Below are 24,182 nucleotides of genomic sequence, written 5' to 3'. Positions count from 1 at the left end.
TGTTGTGTGCAGAAGTACTTTCCTTTTTGTCCATCCTGAATCTTACTGCCAATGAATTTCATGGAGCAACCTCATTCTAACATCCATATCAAGTCTCTTCCACCTCCTCCTTGTGTACTCAGTTTGCAACTTGCCACACAGCAAAACCTAGCTGCTATGCTTTTAACAGCAACCTGATATGCACAAATCAAACAAGAAAACTTTTTGTAAAGGAGCTAAGTGCTAAAAAGCCAGGGTGGGGAGGGGAGACAAACCAAGAGCAGAGAAACTAAAATTTCTTAATTCACTTTGTAACTCTTGGAGTTAAGAAGCTAGCAGAGCCAGGAAAGTTCTGGTGCATGTATGTAATTTTAGGTCTGTGCGATAATTAATGTCTTGTAAGCCAATCAAGGACACAAAACACACACTGGGTCTAAAGAGGTGTGTGCATATATATGTATCTGTGTATGCTCTCATACACATTCTAGGACTTTCCCGAAATCCAACTGTGACCTCTGGTGTCACATCAGAGATAGTTTCTAGCGTCTTGGAGCAGATTCCCAGGTGGTGCAGAGGGCTATAGTTAAAAGAGGGAGCTTCTGAAGCTTATTGAAGTTTCCACAAGTTACTTGCGATTTTGGTCTTTGTAAGTTTTATAATCAGGCCATTAACAAGAGACATATTTTTAAATATATTTTTAAAAGATAACACAATTACTTTGTTACAGAGGAGCTGTCCCTAACAATATGATGTTATCTTACACATACAAGAGGTTGCATATTTCTGCTTCTTAGACCTTATTAAAAGGCCCACTTCCTATAATACATTTCCATCTTATATCAACAAGTCTGCTATTGCCATCTGCCCACTTGGGGCTAAAACAGTTTTATGGCTAAGAAAAAAGTAAACGTACTTTGTTAAAGAACATTTATTTTTTAAAAAACCACGTCAAGAATAAACGGATTTGTAACAATTTTTCTATAGGCCCCAAAATATACAATGGACAATCAGTTTATTGCACAGGGGTAATGGCATCGTAGAGTCGCTGTGCCGCTAACTCCACCATTTCCCGAAGAGTTTCATCATCATCTTCACATCCTGGTTCATGGTCAACAGTCTAGAAGAGAATAAGATAAGAATCAATTTGCAAGTCCCTAATTTATTTCTCAGATCTTCTCGAGAAGACTCTTTGCATAGAAGCCAGACATTTTTTTAAAAATCAAAAACACCCACCCACATAACTCATTCCATGAATCCAACGTAAATTTAAACTTAAATTCCCCTAACTGCTTTTGAAATGTGGTCGAAACTTTTAAAGGGCTACCACAAACCCTTACATCTGAGCCCAAATTGCTTTCTGGATCTCAGCCAAAGTCATACAATTATGTAGCCAGTTACTCTTGGTTAGTACCATTGAGTTTAACAGCCTTAGGCAAGCTTGACAAGGCACTTTAATTCTAGGTGTTATGCCAGCAATAATGTGCCCAATTCATTCTTAATTCATTCAAGAGCACGCAGCCTCAAGAACTTTGACTGGGTAGGTGGATGTAAAGAATGCCATGAATGCTGAATTGGTTGACTATTTCATACCTATATAAAATGTCTATCAGGGAACATTGTTTGCCGTAAAGCGGTGGCATCCTGATGTAAGAAATGCCGGAGATCTGCTGGGTTGTTCCTCTTATATTGGGAGAAGTAGAGAGAGACTGCAGGGGGAAGGAGGAATCAGCAAAAGTTGCCTCCCCTCCACACTTCTCCCAATATAAGAGGAACAACCCAGCAGATCTCCGGCATTCCTTACAAAACATAATTTACTGTAATCCTTCTGAGTATTTAATTTATACACAGTACTTTTTAAAATTAATAATAATTGCAAGTCCCTTTATGAGCTTTAGCTGGAAAGTGGGCAGAAATTTAAGAAACAATTCTACATCACTCTATCATTCTATTTTACGCTATCTTCTAACAAGTGTGATCAACCAAAAAGTTAAGTGTTGAAAGTGGAAATGCAATAATGAATAGGAAATCTTCTGAAAAGAACGATTTATTCTGACAATGGTCACCAAAATGCATGGTTAGCTGTTAGATTTCAGAAAGCCTACTGAGGTGCTGCATACATTCCTAAGCATAAATCTCATTGGCTACACAAGACACAAGACATCAGCATGAAATTTAGCTATAAATACCCGTGTATCCAATGAAAGATTTGCTGTTTTTCCATCCACAGTGATGCTCAGTACATTATCCTTCTTAGCACTTACACAGTCTTCTCCAAACATGTCCCTAGAAATGAAAGACTAATCATTAATAAACATAGAATGGCACCAAATTATATAACTATTTAACTACAGTGTTTTCTGTTTAGCAGTGTGATCCTTTGTATCAATCAATCAATTAATTAATTTCTATACTGCTTTATATTTTTAAGAAAAATCTCAAAGTGGTTTACAGCATATTAAATCAATAAAACAATTTGAAAAAAGTCAAATATAGAGTATACAGTCAAAGCAACATAACAGAAAACTAAAATATCATCTTAAAGAGTTCAAAATAAAACATTACAAAGGAGGTCAACTACAGAATACATATTTAACATAGCAGGGCTGGGTGAGTGTGGGCCCCGCCCCCTAGGCCGGGTGGAAAGGGCCTTGCAAGGAGCGGCCTTCATGCCTCGCAGCCGGGCGATGTTCCTCTGGCTTCTTTTGCAAAAATAAGCCCCACTGATTTCTATAGAATTGTAGCCTAAGAATCTAACTTTCTGTTTCAAACAAATTACTAGAAAAGAACCAAATTCAAACCTTTTTAGAATGATTTCCATACTATTAGATGGATTTTAACACTTAAAAAATGTTGGGCCTTTCAGTATAACCTCTGGTCTAAATACAAGATTTTGAGAAAGCCCCCCAAATTAATTTTGTTCAATAACAAAGGTACTAAAATATATGATAGTCATCTTTTGTGGGAAAGAGAGGATAATGTGATGTTATAACTTACTGAAGCATAATCTCCATCTTCTTGTGATATGCATCTATCTCTTCTTTTTTAGGAATTTTATGTACCACAGCTGGGAAAAAACCATACATTTTACATTCCATTGTAATTGCCATTTGTTATAATGTAGCTGGGCTACATATATGTAGCTATAATATAACAGGCATTAAACGACAAGGAAAATATTGGCACATACTACTGAGTTCCTACAAGTCTAAATGGTTTCTTGTACATTATTATGCAAATGAAGTTGTGCTTAGCTAATTCAGATCATGCTGGTGTGTGTGGAGGGGAATAGCTGGATCTGAACTTCATGTTGTAACTATTGGATTCATAGATATGCATTAGGTTATAGACAAGTATGATCATTTTATGGGCTGAATCCAGAATTTGCTGTCTGTTGTCAATTGAAGGGCTCCTTCTGTCCATGGAAGGCTTTTGATTCACTGGAGAGATCCTCCTCACCAGTGGGGCAGGGAAGGGCAGGTGGAGGGAGATGGCTTTTGCAGATTCTCCCTTCTTTTTGAGGTCACCAGTACCACCTCCCACACTTTTCCAGGGGCAAAGGGGAGGAAAGAGAACCAACAAGGTCTCACACACCTTCTCCCTGTGGGTGTGAAATATGTATCTAAGCAAGACACCGAATGAGCTTTGTGATGTTACAGGCTTCTGTTTCTTAACATGAAATGAGGTTGCAGCTTATTGGCATTTACAGGAGAACTATTAAGAGCATAACTTTTAATAATAGTAAGTTCTTCAGCTGATACATTTAGGAACCAGGTTTATCTAGTACCATTTCATTACAGATAATACTGTGAGCCCACATTTTATGTGCATTAAGCTTGTGCGCATTCAGCTTTATGCGCACGGCAGAAGTTTTAATTTTTTTTTAAAGGGGGCTGGGTTCTGGGGAAAATGATTTTGGTAATTCCACTCGCCACTGAACCCATTTTGGATTTAGGCATGATTTCCAGAATGTAAGTCCTGCGTAAGTTGTGGGCTTACTGTATGTTTCTGCTCTGAAGATTAATTTCCCAGAACGTTAGATTCTGAACATATTTGACCTATAGTAAAAGGCAAAGGGACCCCTGACCATTAGGTCCAGTCATGGCCGACTCTGGGGTTGCGGCGCTCATCTCGCTTTATTGGCCGAGGGAGCCGGCGTACAGCTTCCAGGTCATGTGGCCAACATCACTAAACCGCTTCTGGCAAACCAGAGCAGCGCACAGAAACGCCGTTTACCTTCCCACCGGAGCAGTAGATATTTATCTACTTGCACTTTGACGTGCTTTCAAACTGCTAGGTTGGCAGGAGCAGGGACCAAGCAACAGGAGCTCACCCCGTCACGGGGATTTGAACTGCCGACCTTCTGATCGGCAAGTCCTAGGCTCTGTGGTTTAACCCACAGCACCACCCGCGTCCCTTATTTGACCTATAGAATTCCAATTAATAACATGTTCTATGATTGACATGATTTAATTTAGAAGAACGTCCCTGTGTTTTAATATACCTATTTGCACATAAAATTGACTTTAATAATGCTACATTATACATGCCTCAAAATCCAGTTTCATATTAAAGGGAGGAGTTTATATAATTCTGTTTATTTCAGCCCTGCTCAAAGTAATGGGAAGCCAGACAGTGGATTGTGTCTCAGGACCCTGGGCTTGGCAGAACTGTATTCTCCAATATAAAATTAGTTCACATCTTTTCACAGAAACACACACTATTAAAAGTATACTATATATAAAAATAAAAAGGGGGAATACCTTTATGAATTTTGGGATTGGACTGAACTTCCAGTATCACTGTTTTTACAGTGTCTGCATACATATCATTAGCAGGGTTTGCTACCCACTGGAGGGAGAAAAAGCAGAATGAGAGGAGAAAGAATAATTAAAGAGCACATTAATTGTTGGAATTCCATTTGAAGTAATTTTTTTTTTGGCTTTCTACATTTATTTGGTTTTGTAGCTGGTTTGAAATTCTGGTTAAGAGGGAAACTATGTTGGCTTTAACTATAAAGTTCAAAGTGGTTACGACTAGGCTATTAGAATGGCTATGTTCTGAGTCTGCCAATCTACTACATTCATCATTATCGGCCTTGCTCCCTTGTCCCACTGACTTCAAAGGCTTGGTTACCTGACATTGTATGTGGGGGTATAAGATTATAGCACTCCCTCACCTCAGGAAGCCCAACTCTGTTTCAAAGCCACTTGTATGTTATCACAACAGTTATACAGAAACTTGTATTCTGTCCTTACCTCCAGCACCACCATACCCGGCTCTTGGACCACAGTAATGTTTTTAAAAACCTTCAAAGCTGGCTTATCCTGGACTTCTATTTCTTTTATGTCACCTTGAAAAATATAAAATGCCACAATAAATGCATCACTACTTAAATATTTTTTGGGCACACTCTGTACATACCACTTGGGTGCATCTATTGCAACTCATGGGTTCAAAATGGTTGTAAAATGTGCCCAACAATCTCTTCCAGCTGCACAGTGGGTTATGCTGGATGTTGTTTCAACAGTTTGTTGGCCATTACTGATCTTCTCATCAAGCAAGTTCCAATAATAATTTTGGAGAGACTTCAAGCGGCTTCCTCCAGTTACGCACCTGTTAGTTTTTGTAGCTGATAATAAAGCAGACTGAAAGAGCCTGTGTATGGAACAGCTTGTGTTTGTGTCACAGTGCTCATAGCCAGATCAGTGTAATCTGTAAAAAAATGAAAGCAAAAAAGACAACATTTTACCCTAAGTTGCTCCTCTGCTCATGTAAATTTCTGCCTGATTATTCATCTCTCTCCTCCCTACCAGCTGCATTGTCCCACACCAATTCCAGATTTTGGGGGCCCACATTCACAGAAGTAGAAAGGAGAAAGATGCAAAAGCCCCTTCCGTGAACAGGAACTCTATACTGTTTACATAAGGAAAGTTAGGGATCCAAACCAATGAAACAAGAATAATAAATGTTTTCACTTTTACTTACTGGAGAGGTCACAAGGAGCAAGTATGTGATAGTTAAAATTTCTCTTAACTAGTATCCCTGAAACGCGCTGCCCTTGTTCTGGTTTCTTATCTGCTAGTGAGCCCATAACCTAGAGAAATCACAAGAGAAAAACCAAGACTATATGTAAGAAAGTGTATGGGAATTGCAAATAGGATAGATATTTTTAAATGGGTGGTGATGAAAAACAGTCCCCATTTGAACAACTGGATACGGCATCGCTTCTCATTCTGTGTACTAGGCACCATGTACCAAAATTTCAAGATGAATTTATCAGCAAGCATGACTTAACAGTACCAATCAATTACAAAACTCTCTTTACAAGCTGCCATGTTCTTTCTCAACTTCAGAATGGACAGCCCACCAATAATCCCATGTGATAGTTCTCTATGTTATGATTGGCCTATTCTTGTCCTTTTCAGATTCACTAGTTCTCCCGACCTCTCTGAGTAGTGGCCCTGGGTGGGTTCATAGACAAAGAGTGTGCACATGCATGTTATTTGAAGCTGTTAATATATTTCAAAGGCTTCAAACAACTGCAACCCTGCAATATCCAACAGCAGATTATGGAACATACTGAGCAGTGTATTTGTAATGGGCTGTGGATGAGAGCAAGAACAAGTTTCCTAAACAAAGGCAAGAGGATGTTATGCTTCCTGACATAAGAGCTGTGCGCTGTGTTCATCATCCAATATACTGAGTTGTCCCTTCGCAAGAATTAGATATATTTTTGAAGAAATAACCTGATGACTAGGTAAATGTGCTTATTGTGATGAAGAAAACATTAGCCTTTTACCTTGGCAAGCTTTTCTCCTCTGAAGTTTAGCGTTACAGCTTCAGTATTTCTAGGATTGTGGACTTCTATGTGAACTTCATCATTATCCTCATATTCACGTATTACTGCCGCTTTCAGCCTGGCCATTTCATTCTGCTCACCATGAACCAATATCTGCATGAAAAAGTCCTTGTTAGCTGTCAAAATATAGGCACTCCTGATGCGTTGCCAGGAAGGTGGCAGCTTAGGGAAGAGGAGGAAGAGTGGTGGTGTCATCAATATGCACCTGTATCCTACACCTGTATATGACTGTGAGAGCCCCACAAACCAGAGCAGCTTTTTTGAGTGGATGCTATGGGCTGCAGTGGGGGGTGAAGTCAGACAATCCCTGAAGTCCACACAGCTCTTTGGAAGTCAGCTCTCTTTGGATTGTTATTTGACCCTTTCCCACATCATCTCCTCTCCCTTTTTCAACCACTTTATTTTCCTGCCTCTTCTTCTATCTTCTTTCATTTCATGTTCGCTTGATTTACCTCCAAATCATTTTAGACATGTAAGTCACATATTTTCTTCCAGAAGCTACAAGCTTTACACACTGTTTACAGCAGCACTCTCAAGAAAAATCACTTTTGTTTCAAATGTGGCAGAAAACTTAAAGCATAGTTTATCACGGAAAAGGAGTGGTGCTGCAACTTTGAATTACTGTTCACCTCTGGCTAGTTAAAATGGAATCTGTTGAACTGGCATTGGGATTTGACAAAAACTGTACTTCTTGAAAATAACAAAAATAAACACGAACCACATGGGGAGGTTTCAGTGCCCGGATGAACTCGCTGGTTTGTTGGTAATCTGTGTGTGCAGAGAAAGAGATGTAATCCACAGACATCTTCAGTGGGAGTTTCTGTCCTGACATAGTTGTAATTTCTTCAGGTTCAGACATGATGTGCTGCAACAATAAACAAAATGCACCCATTATATTATTTCATTCAGAATATTTATTTATTATGAAGATACACATTAAATATAAATGTAAAAGCAGTAAAGGATCCCTGGACGGTTAAGTCCAGTTGAATTCAACTATGGGTGTGGCGCTCATCTCAACTTTCAGGCCAAGGGAGCCGGCATTTGTCCACAGACAACTTTCCAGGTCATGTGGCCAGCATGACCAAACCGCTTATGGCACAACAGGACACCGTGACGGAAGCCAGAGTGCAAGGAAGCACCATTTACATTCCCACCACAGCGGTACCTATTTATCTGCTCACACCAGTGTGCTTTCAAACTGCTAGGTTGGCAGGAGCTGGGACAGAGAAATAGGATCTCACCCCGTTGTGCAATTTTGAACTGCAGACCTTATGATCGGCAAGCCCAAGAGGCTTGGTGGTTTAGATCACAGTGCCACTGCATCCCTACACTAAATACAGTGGTACCTCGGGTTAAGTACTTAATTCGTTCTGGAGGACCGTTCTTAACCTGAAACTGTTCTTAACCTGAAGCACCACTTTAGCTAATGGGGCCTCCTGCTACTGCCACGCCGCCGGAGCACGATTTCTGTTCTCATCCTGAAGCAAAGTTCTTAACCTGAAGCACTATTTCTGGGTTAGCGGAGTCTGTAACCTGAGGTAGCACTGTATAAAAAACAGTCAATACAGAATTCCTTCCCAGCACAAACACACAACATTTCTATCTAGCAAAATATTGCGATTTTCCTATTCTAATGCAATTCACCATGACATATCTAATCTCCTCTGGATATATTCTATCACTGGATTCCAGCTTTGAGATTTTTCATACCAGTGTTTCTTGGTATTCTTTGATTCAGAATAAAAAAGGTACAAACTGAAGTATGCATCAGACTGTAAGTACAGGGACACCAAAACAGTAGCCCAATTCAGTCCAGATTCCCTGATAAAACAATTAAGTCTTTTAAGCTGCCTGCCCTGCGTATTAACATATACCACTAGTCAAAGTATACCTCACCTTAGCAAGTGTTCCTTCCACACAGTATCCTGCTATGATGACTCCATTCCTCTTGTCAGTACACCAGCTCTCAAATAACTCTCTGGATAAACCACTCTGCATCATACCGGGGGAAGCCATTACAACACTTGGGCCTATGTCATCAAAATGATCCATGCTCTAGGTAAACAAAGAATAATTATTATTCCATTTTATGAAAGTCAGAGAAAAGTGTTCCACCTTAACTATTACTCCTGCTCTCAGGGACAAAAAGTCTTTTAGTGATGTATTTTTATGAAGGATTCTATGGGATCGTCAGTGAGCTCAAAGTATTTCTGCAGGGTTCTGGCAACAAGAATGGATGCCATATACATGAATCCCAGAGGATGCTTATCAGAAGCATGTTTAGTGCTGTCGCAGGAAAGAGTTGCTGGTAGACTGAATTCTTCTGAAAAGGGTTTGATGCCCAATTTTAAGTCAGAATTATAGTTCTTCATAACCTTTCTATACATTCATGTTATTAAAATTTCATTTATTCACACTGACCTTCAGATTACTAATGTGCTTGAATACAAATGGGTTGTTGATGTTGATTTGCTTGCGGATTTTATCATTCATGGCATTGACATAGGTCTGATACACGGCCATGCATTTCTTTGCCAAAGAGGAAGCATAGTATATAGGTATCTCATGAAGCTCAGGATGATTTTGCCAGTATTCATCTAGGTTTTTTAAAAAACGACAACACACAACTTTAACAAATATGAAAACTAAGAACAGTAAATATAATTTAGATGGACATGTAGTTTTTTCAGACTCACTGAACATGTAAAGTTGGAAATAGGTGATGTGCAGATATATACCTAGAATCAAAAGCAATTCTTGTGCTCTTCCCAAAGCAAACACAGGAATAAGACCTCTGCCTCCCCTATTTACAATATCGTGTACAGTGTTGCAGAATCTTGCTTCCCGCTCCTCGCGTTTCTCATGGATGTGCGTACCATAGGTAGATTCCTAAGGCCAAAAGACACACCATTAAAAATAATGACAAGACACATGACCAGAATGGCAGTGTGACTATGCCACAATCTAGTCACAGCCTCACTATTCCTATTTGGGATTACTAAAAACTGCCACTGGATCTGCCACCCACACTCCAGAACATATGTAGACCAATTGCTCACAAAAATAGGAATTGCTTCTTCAGACCATCAAAAATGTAATGAGTTGTGTCAATCAGCATGGCTGTGGCACTATACCTGATCTCAAACATGTCTAGCATGAGAATTTAATAAACCAGAGCTAAATTTTGATGTACTGTTGTAATTTTCTAAGACAAGAGTGTGCAACTTGAATGTTATTGTAGTTTTCACTTCAAATTATTATAGGAGAAGAAACTTACAATTATAAGAATATCTGGTTTAATATTGGGAATCTCAGCTGCCATCAAGTGCCTATCTTCTTGTCTTGAGAAGTCACCTGTGTATAAAAGCTTTGACAAAGAAACAATGTACATTGTAATTAGACAGAGAAACTAATATAAACCATGGTAAAAAAAATTAACAGTTAAGTCAATGTCTATTGGTTCATCTATAGTTCATCATGGACCAAGCAGTAAGTGCTTAAGGGGAAGCCTGTATCACAAAATATGATGGGAAGTTGGAATTTCATGCATACTACTTGAGCACTACAGATGGATAACCCTTAACTTCCAATAACAATAGCTTATACCAGGGGTGAAGAACCTTTTTTAGCCAAGGGCTGCAATTCTCTTGTGAGCAAACTTCAACGGGCCACACTCCAGTGGTGGACAGAGGCAGAGGCAAAAGGTGGGTGGAACAACCATAGAAATCTAGGATATGCTCACTGGAATTAAAGGAATCCCTAAGGATTGACTTCACATTGGCCTGGTAATTTCTACAGTGGTACCTCTGGTTACGTACTTAATTTGTTCCAGAGGTCCGTTCTTAACCTGAAACTGTTCTTAACCTGAAGCACCACTTTAGCTAATGGGGCCTCCCACTGCCGCTGCACCACTACAGCAAGATTTCTGTTCTCATCCTGAAGCAAAGTTCTTAACCCGAGGTAATATTTCTGGGTTAGCAGAGTCTGTAACCCGAAGTGTATGTAACCTGAAGTGTATGTAACCTGAGGTACCACTGTACTTTGCTTAAGCAGGGTGACGTAAATTGGATGTAATGTTTCTATACGTTTTAAATGAATGAGATGCGAAAGCGGAACTTAGTCTGCTGTTATCACTACTTCTGATGCTAAGATTACTTCTGCTGAGAGCCTGAATATGTGCTAATCTTTCTGCAATAATTATATCTGCTAATCTGCAATAATAAAAGCTAGCAGTGTTTAAACCTGCTATTGTGTGGATTAATAGGTCCTTGGGAAGATCTGAAAATACCCATTTCCAAAAACTAAGTCCTGCATAATGGGTGTGACATAGACTACATTCCAGTTGTACAAAATTCAGGCGCACACACATATAGAATAAACACACATAAACACATGAAAGTTTCTTCACCCTCCATCCAGCCAAGCAAGAGGCATTATCAAAGTTTCAGCCAGCAAGAGGTATTATCACACATTCCCCCCAAGCTAAAGCACCAAATGAGGCCATGGAAAAAGGTTCAGTGAGGGCTGGGTGTGTGGCCAAATGAGTCTCAAGGGCCAGGCAGAGAGGACTGGAGGGGCCCAGTTCTAAGGTTCCCTACCTCTGGCTTACACCTTGTATCTTTAATGTGACAGGTTTAATAGAAATGTGATGGTGAATAAATCCTATACCCACAAAACGCACTGAAGAGGTAAATTAATATAAATAAAGGCCCACTGATAACAAGCCTACTTGGATTATCTAGTGAGCTAAGGAAATACCTTCACTCCAGCTATTTCAATCATAAACATGGCTGCTCCCAGAACGTGGCCTGCGTGGTAACACCAGAACTTGATTCCCGCCACCTCTTTCACTTCATGGAAGTTGATAGTTTCTATTTTGTCCATGCTTTCTTCCAAGTCCGTCTCCGTATACAGCATGTCATCTGCTGATATATTGCTGTATAAAATAGTAAGGCAAAACGTCATCCTGTTCCCCAGTTTTTGAAGATAAGATTGTGCAGGACTCAGAAGACGGTTGCCACAAAGGGCACTTGAGATTACAGGGCAACAATGCAACAGGCAAAAATATTACACATCCATTGTTCAAATTATGGCATCATTTCACAAAAGTTTTCTCCCACAAGTAAGAGGTTGAACTCACCTAACTTTGACGTAATCTGACAGAAGCCACCTATAAATTGCTTTTGTAGCATGGGTCATGAAGGTCCTCCCTTTAAAACTTGTCTTCTGCAGAAACCATGGCAATGCCCCACAGTGATCCAAATGGAAACTGAAAGAGGCAAGATCAGATTTCAGAATCAAGCCATATAATACCATAGCATGCAGCTAGATCATTTGCTGTTTCAACAAAAGATCAAGTATCAAAACAGCTAACACTTAACACTTCAACATCAGCAAAGCTTAACAAATCTGTTACAGAGTCTCAGCATTTTAAAATAAAAATACAAAATTCCCACCAGCCTTCGGCATTGAGCAACACATCACTTACTGACTAATCAAGAGGAGATCAATCTCAGCTGGGTCTATCAGATCGATATATGGAAGTGCATCCATTCCTTCTAGGCCAGGGTGGATTCCGCAATCAAGCTAAAAAAAAGATGACCAATAACTGGATTTCTACAAACAACTAGCATATGGTATTAACACATACTTATACACTGATGATTGCTCTTTAACATCAAAACAGTAAAGTTTATGTTGCATCTTGATATTTCAAATGTTTAAAAGCATATGATCTTAGGTGTAACCCAAATGTTTATCCTCTCATTTGAAGGAAATGGGTGGGGGAGTGACCAGCACTGTTGGCAATGCTCCATAAAAGGAACACAACTCTGGAAATCCTCTCATCACGTAGCTAGGTGTAATTACACAGGAAGTTTCCATGTCAGCTCAATGCATCCCTGCACTGTCACTCTGACAGTGTCGGCGGTGAGGGCTAGCCTGGCAACCCCCATATGAAGCTCATATGAAAGAAGGGAATCCTTAAGACGTTTGCAGCGGTAGAATGCTTTGAATATTTACTGTCAAAGATGTGTCTACTGTGACAAAACGTTAATAAATAACTTAGATCAATGATTACCATTATCTTCCTTCCTTTAAATTCCAGAATAATGCATGATCTTCCTACTTCCTGCCCTGCACCTCTGTGAAAAGAAAGTTGTGACAAATTACAAAAAACAATCAACAACCCACTGATATAAAAACAACTATATGTAACTGTCCAAGCAAAGTGATGTCTTTGGTTTAATTCCATGGTCTGATTTGGATGTAATGCTAAACTATGGTTTAGCATTATGTGAACAGCCCTGGGCAAGCCTCGGGCTCATGTGCTCCCCAAGGAGAATGGAAGCTTTCATGTTTGTTTTTAACAATACATCTGAACCCTAAACTGCAGCTAATCTTGAACTATTGTTCCTTCAATCAAGCCTACTATTTAGCCCACATTTTGAAATAACTTCTGAGTAACTTGTATACATGACTAACCACAGTTTATACATGGTTGGGCATAACATTAAAAAGTTAGTTAACAACTGAAGCAAAAGATTCTAATCACCTCCTCACAACTAAGATGAGAGAGCATGCAAGTCCAAGGCTTGCCCAGGTTCATTCATATTGTGAATTTCAACTAGGAACCAACATCTGCACCCATTTTCAAAGAGAGGAACCAAAATAGGCAATAATGTGACATGTGAACTGAAACCTCTTGAAAGCCATGCTTTACAACAGCACAGTCCTAACCAGAATAAATCCTACTGAACTCAGTGGAGGTAACTCTGAGATAAGTGAAGACTGCAGCCCTAGTTATGTAAGTGCACATTTGGATATAAAGGCATACTACATTCTGTAATGAACTCAATTATAGTAAGAGACGTAGTTGATCATTTAAATCAACTCAACAATTATTCCTTCTATAGCTCATCAGATTCAAGATAATTTGGGAGAAATGACTTTCATTTCTTGCTCCTCAGATTTCTAGAGATTTTGCAGAAAGTAAAACGGAACAAAACACGAGTTGCAAATATGGCTACAGGGGTCACCTAGTCTAAAACGAATTTCACAAGGACACCTGTCCATACACACTAAGCCTAGTCATTTCTTGCTTCTGCTGAGTCCTAAAGCAAAAGAACCAACACACCTCCAATTTACAATAGGTTTCCTGCCTGGTTGCCTGCAGCATATCCAGGCAACTAGGAAAATGGTTATTTAGAAGCCAGCTACAGAATGTGGTATTTAAAGTAAACAAGTCAGAATTTTTATTCTAGCTTCATGCATGTCTATGGTGTAACTAAATAAAGTAGCAGATGATTAAACAAATCCAGGATCACAGTGAAACAGGCTCATTCAGACATTAAATTATTACAGTTGAATGAAAAGTCATATGTCTAGAAACAAGGATTGTAGGTCACCTTTAAAAGATAAAGGGCTCCTTGTTGAAAAACAGTGAAAGAGAAATGATTAAGGGAGATGATGGATTAAAAATTAAGCATGAGCTTCCCATGAGCTGTTGAAGCTAAGGCCTTGTCTAGACAAAAGATGATAAGGTAATCCTGTCATGAAAGGAATGATGCTTCATCCATTTCGCTTAGCCAGCTAGAATGAAAGTTTCTATGATAATGGCCAAAAATTGTACAAGCTGCTGAGGTGTATAAGGATAAATCAGAAAGTTGGTGAGAAAAGAAAGGCTGTTTGACTTCTTAGAGTAAATGCGAGCCTTGCAGGGTAAGGTCGAGAGTAGATTCCATGTAGTAATGTATAAATTGGTTCTATCAACAGAGTGGTTTGAAAACATTTCAGGCTGTTTCAGGCCGAGGAGCAACAGTTATTGTAGCAACTTACTAATAAAAGTATACTAGCCTACTTCCCAACATCTTAGGGAGGAAGGATCTACTGGGAAATGAATCACTAGATCTACCAAGCCCACAAAATGGTGGTGACTCATCAAATAAGATGAGAGATACACATAACCCTGCAGTGGGGGTGGGGGGCTGGACCTGTGGGGGCATGTCTCATGTCCAAACATAACAGTAAAACATAGCAGCAGCATGTGACTCAGCATTTTGCTCTGCCATCTCCACAACATTTCTGACGACAGGCTTCCAAAATAATACCTGACACAGTGGCGTAGCGTGGGTTGTCAGCACCTGGGGCAAGGCAAGTAATTTGCGCCCCCTAACCCGTGGATTTTAGCACTGATTTTAGCACTGTGAGTGCAAGCGCCCCCCCCAGATGTTGTGCCCGGTGCGGCCGGCCCCCCCTGCACCCCCCCATGATACGCCACTGACCTGACAGCCTGAAAGGATTCCCATTGCTATGAATGAAAGAAAACAAAAATTCCTATTGACACCTTGTCTCATGAAGCATTTGCCCGAAGACACAAATGCAGAATCCATGAATGGGGAAGAAATTCTAGTTGCATTGAGTTTACTTCCTCTAAGAGACCACTGGAAGCTGACAGACTTTGTTTTATTGTCTTTATTTACAAAAATGCAAACTGACAATAACTGGAGGCACAAGGCAGGCAACTGCTACTAGGGAGAAGGCCAGTTACCCCACTCAGATCCCCATAGAGTTCCTGCACTCTCGATGTGGGCTCTCAACCAACTCATAGCTCTCTGCCATCTCTAAAAGTGCTCCCTCATCCACTTACATCTGTCACCTATCCAAGGCTTGACAGAGTATCTCATTCAAAACCACAGAGAGAATCCAAACAATCAAGGGACCATCTCCTGACTCTAACCATGATCCCCCATAAAGCTTGAACCCTGAACCGTGAACCAATAATTGCTTAATAACATCATGTTTGAGATAAATAAAACATGTGTGTGTGTATATGATTAAGTATGTACAGTGGTACCTCGGGTTAAGAACTTAATTCGTTCTGGAGGTCCATTCTTAACCTGAAACTGATCTTAATCTGAGGTACCACTTTAGCTAATGGGGCCTCCCACTGCCGCCGTAGAACGATTTCTGTTCTCATCCTGAAGCAAAGTTCTTAATCCGAGGTACTATTTCTGGGTTAGCGGAGTCTGTAACCTGAAGCGTCTGTAACCTGAAGCGTCTGTAACCCGAGGTACCACTGTATATGTTTGTTGCTGGCATCTGTCTGTCCTGGGAGGCAATGGAGGAGTGTGCCTTTGAGAGTGAAGTCAAACCACTGGAGAGTTACAGAGCCTGCTGTGGCTGTAGAGACCAATACACTAAATGGGACAGACATGTTTTGCTGCAGCTGGGGCAGATAAAAGGATTTGGTTATGCTCCTGTAGATGCACCATGGCGTTTCTTCTCTCTGTATGTCTGCCTTCCTTCTCTGGTTGCTACTGTAGACACACAACTTGTATGTCTTGTCTCCAGGGACTGCAGTCATCTGCAAGGGTTGATGTTGCCAGCCTTCCTCATGTCTCGCTAGCAGGCATCTTTGTAATGAAGAGTTGGTCTGGTGCCTGAAGCCAGCTCTCTGCAGAGCACTGTCCTTGGAGATCCTGCCATCTTCCATTCTGTGGACACGACCAAGCCAGCGTCGCTGAGACAGGAGTGCGAACATGCTGGGAACGTCTTTGTTTGAGATCTTCCTGATTTGCATACAGATATAGATAGGGACGCGGGTGGCGCTGTGGGTTAAACCACAGAGCCTAGGACTTGCCAATCAGAAGGTCAGTGGTTCGAATCCCTGCGATGGGGTGAGCTCCCGTTGCTCGGTCCCTGCTACTGCCAACCTAGCAGTTCGAAAGCATGTCAAAGTGCAAGTAGATAAATAGGTACCGCTCCGGCGGGAAAGTAAACGGCGTTTCCGTGCGCTGCTCTGGTTTGCCAGAAGCGGCTTAGTCATGCTGGCCACATGACCCGGAAGCTGTACACCGGCTCCCTCGGCCAATAAAGCGAGATGAGCGCCGCAACCCCAAAGTCGTCTGCGACTGGACCTAATGGTCAGGGGTCCCTTTACCTTTATAGATATAGATACTCTCAGAGGTTTTATTGATCCAGAACATGATACTGTTAGGCAATTATTGGTTCACAGCCCAGGATTGAAGATATCCTTCTCCTCCCTCCCTCCCCCTCTATATATATATGAGAGAAATGCTTTCGTGAGGGTTTCCACAGACAGACACGGGAGCCCTTTAAGCCCTCTGCGCGCGAGGAGGCAGAGCGAAAGAGTGCGCATGCGCGCAGCAAGGGCGGTTGGTCAGCCGAAGGCCGCGGCGGCGCGAGACCGTCCCAGCCACTCACAGGGGCCGAATCAACAGCTGGTCGCTCTCCTCGGCGGGGATGAACGCCTCGGTCCTTCTCCTCGCCGCCATCTCCGCGAGGAAGAGGCACGGCGCGCCCTCTCGGCTTGGCCCTCGCCGGCACCTGTACTTCGTCCAGAGCCTCTCTCGCGCCGCCGGAAAGTGAGCGTTCCCTCTCCATCACTTCCGCACCATAGAGTCTTTGCGCTAAAAAGCATAGGCTTCGAAAAGTCCTAGAGCGGAAGAGGCAGACGGAGCGGAAGTTCTCCGACGCGACGGTTGCTACCCGGAAACAGAACGGGGAGGGGCTTCCTTGTGCTCAGTATTTCATTGTGGTGGGAATGAAAGGTAGGGGTCCTTTTTGGGTCAGGTAGGGGGTGATGCTCCTGGTGCCCTTTCAGTTCTGCTAAGAGCAGGGTAACTGGGTCAGTCTCTGGCAGCAAAGCCAACGAAGTGTCTTGTGGCTCCTGAAAAGGCTGACCGACTTATTTAGGTAATATAAAGTTTCATGGAATGGAATCCACATTGCCGGATCCACGAAGTACAGTGGTACCTCGGGTTACATACGCTTCAGGTTACAGACTCTGCCAACCCAGAAATAGTACCTCGGGTTAAGAACTTTGTTTCAGGATGAGAACAGAAATTGTGGTGTAGCGGCAGCGGGAGGCCCCATTAGCTAAAGTGGTACCTCAGATTAAGAACAGTTTCAGGTTAAGAACGGACCTCCAGAACGAATTAAGTTCTTCATCCGAGGTACCACTGTATATTAAAAGGTGGCGAGTGAAAGAGGATTGTAAGGAGCGAGGTCAGAGAGAAACAAAATGCAGAAAACTCCAGGCAGTGGAAATGATGTTGTTAACAGTGACCAAGCTGTTGGTTTTTTTTCCCTTTCCTTTTGGCAGGATTTGCGGGGACTGCAGCGGCGGCGGCGGCTTTTTTTGCTGTGGTAATGTAGTGAGGCAGAGAAGCTTCATTTGCTGTATTTCTGCCTGCGATGTCCGCTGTTGACGGCATAAAGAAAAGGGGAAAGGGGAGGCATCCCTCTCCTGAAATCATGTGGAGAAAAAGTCAGTTCTGAAACGAGCCAGGCTCATTCCTTCCACGCTGCAGGTAACGTCAAGACCAGTACAGACAGCACTCTAGTTTTTCAGAACACCTTCCTCCAATAATTGTACTTTTAGTGGAGAAATGGGTTTCAACAAAAAATCTGTGTAAACCTGCATGTTAAATATTACGTATTTGGAATATTTACAAACTGTTAAACCATAGAAAATGCCATGGGGGTGTACAATAGCAATAAAATGATGACAAATAAGACAGATAGAGATATCAAGTATTGTTTTTTGTCAGCTTGTCCTTCTAGGAAAGTATGTAGAAATAGGAAATTTGTTAGCATCCAATGAAATGTACACAAGCATTCATACTGTTAACATTGGAGTAGTGACAGTAAACATCGGCTTTTAGAATATTTTGAAGAACCTTTGTTTGAGTTTGAAGATATTTATCTTCATTACTAATAAGCAGAGATCACAATCCATTAAACATATATTTTGTTTTTCAGTTTTAAATTTGGCACTGTGGAAACCACAGCTTGACAGTCATTTCATGGCAGTTGCTTGACTGCCTTTTAACTGGCAAATTTGAACCTCCATAACAAATGTAAATATGCATCTATGAGGTGTTTATGTGCATGTAGAATTGGAGTTATAATGGGGTGGCAAACAGGACTCTCTTCATTCTTTACAGTATTCTCGCTGATTCTATGTCAATTAAAAAATGTTCAGAAAAGGAAAAAAGCGGCATAGTAGCAGCAGTTCACAAAGCAGTGAAATCAGTACCAAAAGTAAGGTAAGCAAATTTGGGTATGCCTCCTTGAAAACTGACAAATTTTAAAATATATTCCTATCAGTCAGTGGAATGTCTAACTAAATTCAGAATATTTTCCCCTTCTGTTATCCCATGCATGACATTGTGGAAGTTTGGCATCTGCTAGATGGTGCATTCAGATATTCTGAAGATATCTAGAGTTAGGGATGAATCTACATTTACAAAAATGTTCAAATCCTTTTTGTTATACTTGCTATTTCTTCATGCAGACTTGGCATTCAGAATGAGAATAATTGATGTTACTAAAGTCAACCAGCTAAATTAAAAATTGCACATATTTTGTACCATTATGACTAAGAAAAATAACTCCTACAGTTATCTTAAGTCCTATAAGCATAGATGCAGCCACTGAAAGTGAATTGTAAATGATGAAATACTGCTTAGCTTGTGGAATAGAGAGAAAGAAGGAATTTAAAGTGTTCTTATTGTTGGTGGATGTTGTACTGCAGTGTGATGTGTTATTCCGTGGCTGCATTTGGATGTAACAAACTATGGTTTATTGTTATGGGAATAAGCCTTCATTAATCATGCTTGTGGTTTAATTCATGCCTTTAATTCATGAGTTTATAAGAAAGCACACATATAACACTTTCATCTGTATTCTTCCTTATCTAGTCAGTGGATTCCAGTCTTGGTGGGCTTTCACGATCTAGTACTGTGGCTAGTCTAGATACAGACTCCACAAAAAGTTCAGGTAGGAAATTGATGATGGCCTAAAGACATCCTGTTATTTGTCAAAATGCATAGATGAGTTTCATAACTAATTGGAGCTGTATCTAGAAATGTGAACATGCTGACACAGAACTTTACTAATTTTTTAAGCAGAAAACAACGCTGAGTCTGCTGTTACTTACAAATTATTACACCTGTGCATATACAAATAAAATTATGTAATATACACCTTTGCAGTATATGTATCACATTTTTATATTATGTCATTCTGTGTGATTTGTTGCCTTTTTGTATAGATCTGCTGCCTTTACTACTTTGTATAATTTCCTCTGTATCTGGTATTTCTATGGACAGGCAAAAAGCTAGACAGGACTTCAGAATCCTGTTTTGTTCATGATGGAAACTTTGCTGGGCAGCTCCTCTGCCTTTTGAAATTTCACTAGAAAGTGTCCCTATTTTCAAGCTTACATTTGGTGTAATGTTGTGGTCGTACCACGTTCTGAGGTTTCCTTATGCTTCCATGTATCCAAAGCAACACACTTGGTTTTATGCTCTGTATTTGCAGAAACCTCTGGTACCCCAATGTAAGAAATTTAAGTCATCCCCCGATTCCGTTCTGCTTTCTGGCAAGATAAATATTCTAATGTGGTTGGAATAAGCCCAGGGAAAACAAAAAATCACTTTTAGGTGACACTTCTATTTATTTCTTTTTTTTTAAGAAAAGGGACACTATTCAACATATTGTCCTCACCTGTCCCCATCCTCCCCCCATATGCTCCCCAAATCCATCCTGGGGCTTTCTCCAAACTTGTGGAACAGATCTGGGGACAGTGCAAGGGGGGAGGTACGGAGACCACTGTTGCACAACAGAAGTAATTCCAGTTACAGTTATTTAGATAAATACTACACTGAGTCAATTTTAATGGTTGAATGCCCAGTAAGTTTGCCAATTGATAAAAAGATGGGGTAATGGTTTAAATGTCTGCTTTATAGGCCAGAGCAATAGCAACTCAGATACTTGTGCAGAATTTAGAGTAAAATATGTCGGTGCCATTGAAAAACTGAAGCTTGATGAAAGCAAGACTTTGGAGGGACCATTGGACTTGATAAACTACATAGATGTGGCACAGGTAAAGACTGACTTTGGCTGTATGTCCCCTTGGGTCTTTTTATGGGGAAACTGTGGCCCGGGGAAACTATCTTAGTTCAAGCCATCTTTATTTTTAAGAATTGGCTTCCAGTTCTGCTGAGTTCCAGATGACTGTTCCTCACTGGTATTGAAAGCGGGGCTAGGAGGCTGGGAAGTTGGCTGTTTTCAATAACCTTTTTCTTGTTACATTGTAATGTTTAAACATTTGCTGTGGCTGATGATCTCAAGATAGAATAGCTGAGCAAGGGAGTTAAAAAAAAGGAACATGCTCCAGAAAACTTTGGCTTGTTTTTGAATCACTAGAAAGCATTTATTTCTGTTCTGCTTCAGAAACTTAGCGTGTGTGCAGTACCTTGGCTTCTGCGGTATAAAATGAAGTAGCAAAGTATCTATCATTGTCAATAAACTTTCATGGAGCTATTGTCACTCTTTTGACTTATTTGAAGGCTGTTGCTTATTTATTTACATGAGAACATACAAGTTGTATGAGACTTGTTTTGTCATCAAACTTTATCTGCCTACAATAATTCCTTTTTGTTTTTTCCCCAAAGCAAGATGGAAAGCTACCCTTTGTTCCAGGGGAAGAAGAATTCGTTATGGGAGTTTCCAAGTATGGTATTAAAGTCACAACTTTGGACCAGTATGTAAGTTGTTCCTGGTTTTAAATATGCCTCATTCAATTTCTCCAGTAATACCATCTCAGAATATTTCTGACTATAATTGTGGTATGATTTTTTTTCTCCTGAAGATACCAAAATGGACTTTGATTATACGAAGAATTCCAAGTTCTGAGTTTGGTGTATTGAAATTTAAATCCAACTATTACAGTTCTGTTTCTTTGCAGTAATGACCTTTTTCCTGTTAGACACACATTACCATCTTTTTGTAGACATTCTTGACTATAGTCTTTATTGCCTTTTGCACAGTTCACTTAATAACAGATTTCTGTATTCACTCCAGATTTTTTTAAAGTCAATCAGTTCAAAAGCAGATGGTTTCTGGCTGATATAGACAATTTTGCTACCTACAGAATAGCTTTATATGTGCTAGGAGGTAGATAAAGTTATGGGTGACTGCCAAGGGAATTTCTAGATTTGGGAAACTTCATAATTTTAAGTTTTGGTAATTTGCAGTTCTGAAAATTGATGTTTTAATTTACTCTTAGGTTGTCTTTTTTGTTTTTGCGATTTATATTGTAATGCCCGTTGGCTGCAAGCAGTAAGAAACTGACAAATTAACACATGGCATTTTCAGGATGTTTTGCATAGACATGCGCTCTACCTAATTGTTCGGATGGTCTGCTATGATGACGGCCTTGGGGCAGGGAAGAGTTTACTGGCTTTAAAGACAACTGATACGAACTATGAAGAGTACAACCTTTGGATATACCAGTGTAATAGTATGGTAAGGTTCATGCTTTAAAAAACACTTGCTGGATAATTCTAGGTTGACAATAAGTCATAAAATATGCAAAGTGCTATCATATGCTTGTGCCTTATGTCTAGCTACATGTACTGGACCAAAACATGACAAAATAGGTTTGTACTATTGGGTTATACCACAGAGCCTAGGACTTGCCGATCAGAAAGTCAGCGGTTCGAATCCCTGTGACGTGGTGAGCTCCCATTGCTCGGTCCCTGCTCCTGCCAACCTAGCAGTTCGAAAGCACGTCAAAGTGCAAGTAGATAAATAGGTACCGCTCCGGCGGGAAAGTAAACAGCGTTTCCGTGCACTGCTCTGGTTTGCCAGAAGTGGCTTAGTCATGCTGGCTACATGACCCGGAAGCTGTACGCCAGTTCCCTCAGCCAATAAAGCGAGATGAGCGCTGCAACCCCAGAGCCGTCTGCGACTGGACCTAATGGTCAGGGGTCCCTTTACCTTTACTTAAGACATGATTTGTGGCACACTGACCAGATAGGCCAGGCACCGCTATATGTGCAAGTGTCAGAGCGACTGTAAACTGCATGTGCATTTGTTCCTGCCACAGCCCTAACCTTCTGTAGCAGAAACAGTGCAAGTAGCAAATGAGCAGGAGCCCATGTTAAAACAAGATAGTGGCAGTCCCGTAATTTCAAATTAATTGCATATGCTTCTTTGGCACATTTATTTTCTCCCTGTCAATCACTCTACCTGGATGCTACTTACAGATTTGTGGGATAAAGTACCCCCTTAATTAAATCTGTAGCTTTATTAATTATAAGTGGGTGGCATCACCAGTTCACCGGGCTTCAAGTGGGGATTTGAACCACTAGGAAGGCATAACAAACACTAACTTTTATTCTCATAGCTTTGTCGCTGCCATATATATTAACTTTAAATGCACCAGCCTGGCTTTCCAAGTGCCCATATGTATACTAGCAAATACTGCACTAATATCACTTGGTGATAGGCTTTGAGTTTAAATGCCCTGGAGTCCTATACTGGCAACTGCTTGGTAAACAAGGGAAACCCAGTATACATGCAGGAACTGTCCCTCTGTTAACAAATAGCCTATCTGGAATATCAAACTCTGATGATACGTTTCTGCTGGCAGTTTCTAAAATAGCAAGTCTTGTTTGCAAGTCACATTTCTGGACCGACCCCACTGCTCTACATAGAATGCTTTAGATCAGGGATCGGCAACATGGTGCCCTCCAGATGTTGTGGACTGGAACTCTAATTACCTCCGCCATTGGTCATGCTGGCTGGGGCTATTGAGAGTTGCAGTTCCAAGTACCTGGAGGGCACCACATTGGCTGCCTAGCTTAAGATAGGAAATGTCATCAAAGCAAAGCATGCTATAAGGGAAACGCTGAAACTTCGAGATGGGCTCGAGGCTGAATGCATCTTCATGTTCATGAAAACAAGTATGAGCAACTCTTTCTGTTTATAAAACGCAGGAACAAGCACAAGCTATTTGTAAGGTGCTGTCAACAGCCTTTGACTCTGTTTTAACATCCGAGAAGTCCTGAATTTCTACAGCTGCACTTCATGTTGAGAGGAAGGACTGCTTGCTGTGACTGCAGCAATTGGAGAAGAATGAAAACAAGTTATTTTGGAGTAGATGTGAACTTTTTTTGTTAACTGCTTGAACATACTGTTCAAAGGAATGAAGTTTTGTTTTTGTTTTTTGTAAAATACCATTTGTTTGTTTCCCAAACTGTCACTCAGAGCTCAACTGACTGTGCGTGAGTTTCTGTGCTAAATATCAAATCTGGTGTTTAAAAAGATTTATACCATTTTTGTAAATGAATAAAAAAATCAATAGAAGATGTGTCTTTCTAAATATGGCCTAATCTGACTACCCACAGACGCCATTGCTTTTAGCAGTGGCAGCAAAAAAGGAAAATAAATGAATGAATGAATGAATGAATGAATGGGTCGTCAGATACAGTAGGTCTCCCTTTCTGCTGGTGGAGGGGAGGCCTGC

The 24,182-nt window shown here is 40.7% G+C and overlaps 2 protein-coding genes across 5 annotated transcripts; one reads left to right on the top strand and one right to left on the bottom strand.

Moving 5' to 3' along the window:
* Nucleotides 1–892: 892 nt before the first annotated feature.
* On the bottom strand, nucleotides 893–17,200 carry CPSF3 (cleavage and polyadenylation specific factor 3). The gene is made up of 18 exons (XM_083607254.1): nucleotides 17,066–17,200; nucleotides 12,921–12,984; nucleotides 12,330–12,427; nucleotides 11,982–12,110; nucleotides 11,600–11,777; nucleotides 10,119–10,208; nucleotides 9,580–9,730; nucleotides 9,263–9,438; nucleotides 8,738–8,896; nucleotides 7,557–7,703; nucleotides 6,779–6,931; nucleotides 5,965–6,073; nucleotides 5,593–5,691; nucleotides 5,235–5,329; nucleotides 4,740–4,827; nucleotides 2,974–3,043; nucleotides 2,166–2,262; nucleotides 893–1,096 (listed from the first exon to the last, which is right to left on the bottom strand). Exons 1-18 carry the CDS (start codon nucleotides 17,134–17,136, stop codon nucleotides 992–994), a joined length of 2,079 nt encoding a protein of 692 aa, XP_083463380.1. The 5' UTR covers nucleotides 17,137–17,200; the 3' UTR covers nucleotides 893–991.
* Nucleotides 16,990–24,022, top strand: ITGB1BP1 (integrin subunit beta 1 binding protein 1). Of its 4 annotated transcripts, none has more exons than XM_083607471.1 (8): nucleotides 16,990–17,326; nucleotides 17,967–18,174; nucleotides 18,811–18,912; nucleotides 19,567–19,645; nucleotides 20,617–20,753; nucleotides 21,325–21,417; nucleotides 22,028–22,177; nucleotides 23,653–24,022. In XM_083607471.1, exons 3-8 carry the CDS (start codon nucleotides 18,841–18,843, stop codon nucleotides 23,722–23,724), a joined length of 603 nt encoding a protein of 200 aa, XP_083463597.1. In that variant the 5' UTR covers nucleotides 16,990–17,326; nucleotides 17,967–18,174; nucleotides 18,811–18,840; the 3' UTR covers nucleotides 23,725–24,022. The 4 variants fall into 4 exon arrangements, with proteins under 4 accessions (XP_083463597.1, XP_083463596.1, XP_083463598.1 ...); XM_083607470.1 differs by having other exon boundaries at nucleotides 17,319–17,412; XM_083607472.1 differs by lacking the exon at nucleotides 16,990–17,326 and having other exon boundaries at nucleotides 17,772–18,145; nucleotides 18,809–18,912.
* Nucleotides 24,023–24,182: the final 160 nt, after the last annotated feature.

Source organism: Podarcis filfolensis (assembly GCF_964270895.1).
Source record: "Podarcis filfolensis genome assembly, chromosome: 3".
Taxonomy (NCBI): Eukaryota; Metazoa; Chordata; class Lepidosauria; order Squamata; family Lacertidae; genus Podarcis; species Podarcis filfolensis.
The sequence above is the reverse complement of the archived record's forward strand: the minus strand, read 5'-3'. Positions and strand labels throughout refer to the sequence as shown.

What these genes read in the sequence shown, in the direction of transcription:
- CPSF3 (XM_083607254.1), bottom strand. Translation starts at nt 17,136, where the DNA reads ATGGCGGCGAGGAGAAGGACCGAGGCGTTCATCCCCGCCGAGGAGAGC. An exon ending in CAGCTGTTGATTCGGCCCCT is followed by an intron (nt 12,985 to 17,065) that starts GTGAGTGGCTGG and finishes TTCTTTTCACAG; the next exon opens with AGGTGCAGGGCAGGAAGTAG. An exon ending in AAGATGGAGATTATGCTTCA is followed by an intron (nt 2,263 to 2,973) that starts GTAAGTTATAAC and finishes TTTCATTTCTAG; the next exon opens with GGACATGTTTGGAGAAGACT.
- ITGB1BP1 (XM_083607471.1), top strand. Translation starts at nt 18,841, where the DNA reads ATGTTCAGAAAAGGAAAAAAGCGGCATAGTAGCAGCAGTTCACAAAGC. An exon ending in AAATCAGTACCAAAAGTAAG is followed by an intron (nt 18,913 to 19,566) that starts GTAAGCAAATTT and finishes TTCCTTATCTAG; the next exon opens with TCAGTGGATTCCAGTCTTGG. An exon ending in ACTACATAGATGTGGCACAG is followed by an intron (nt 20,754 to 21,324) that starts GTAAAGACTGAC and finishes TTTTCCCCAAAG; the next exon opens with CAAGATGGAAAGCTACCCTT.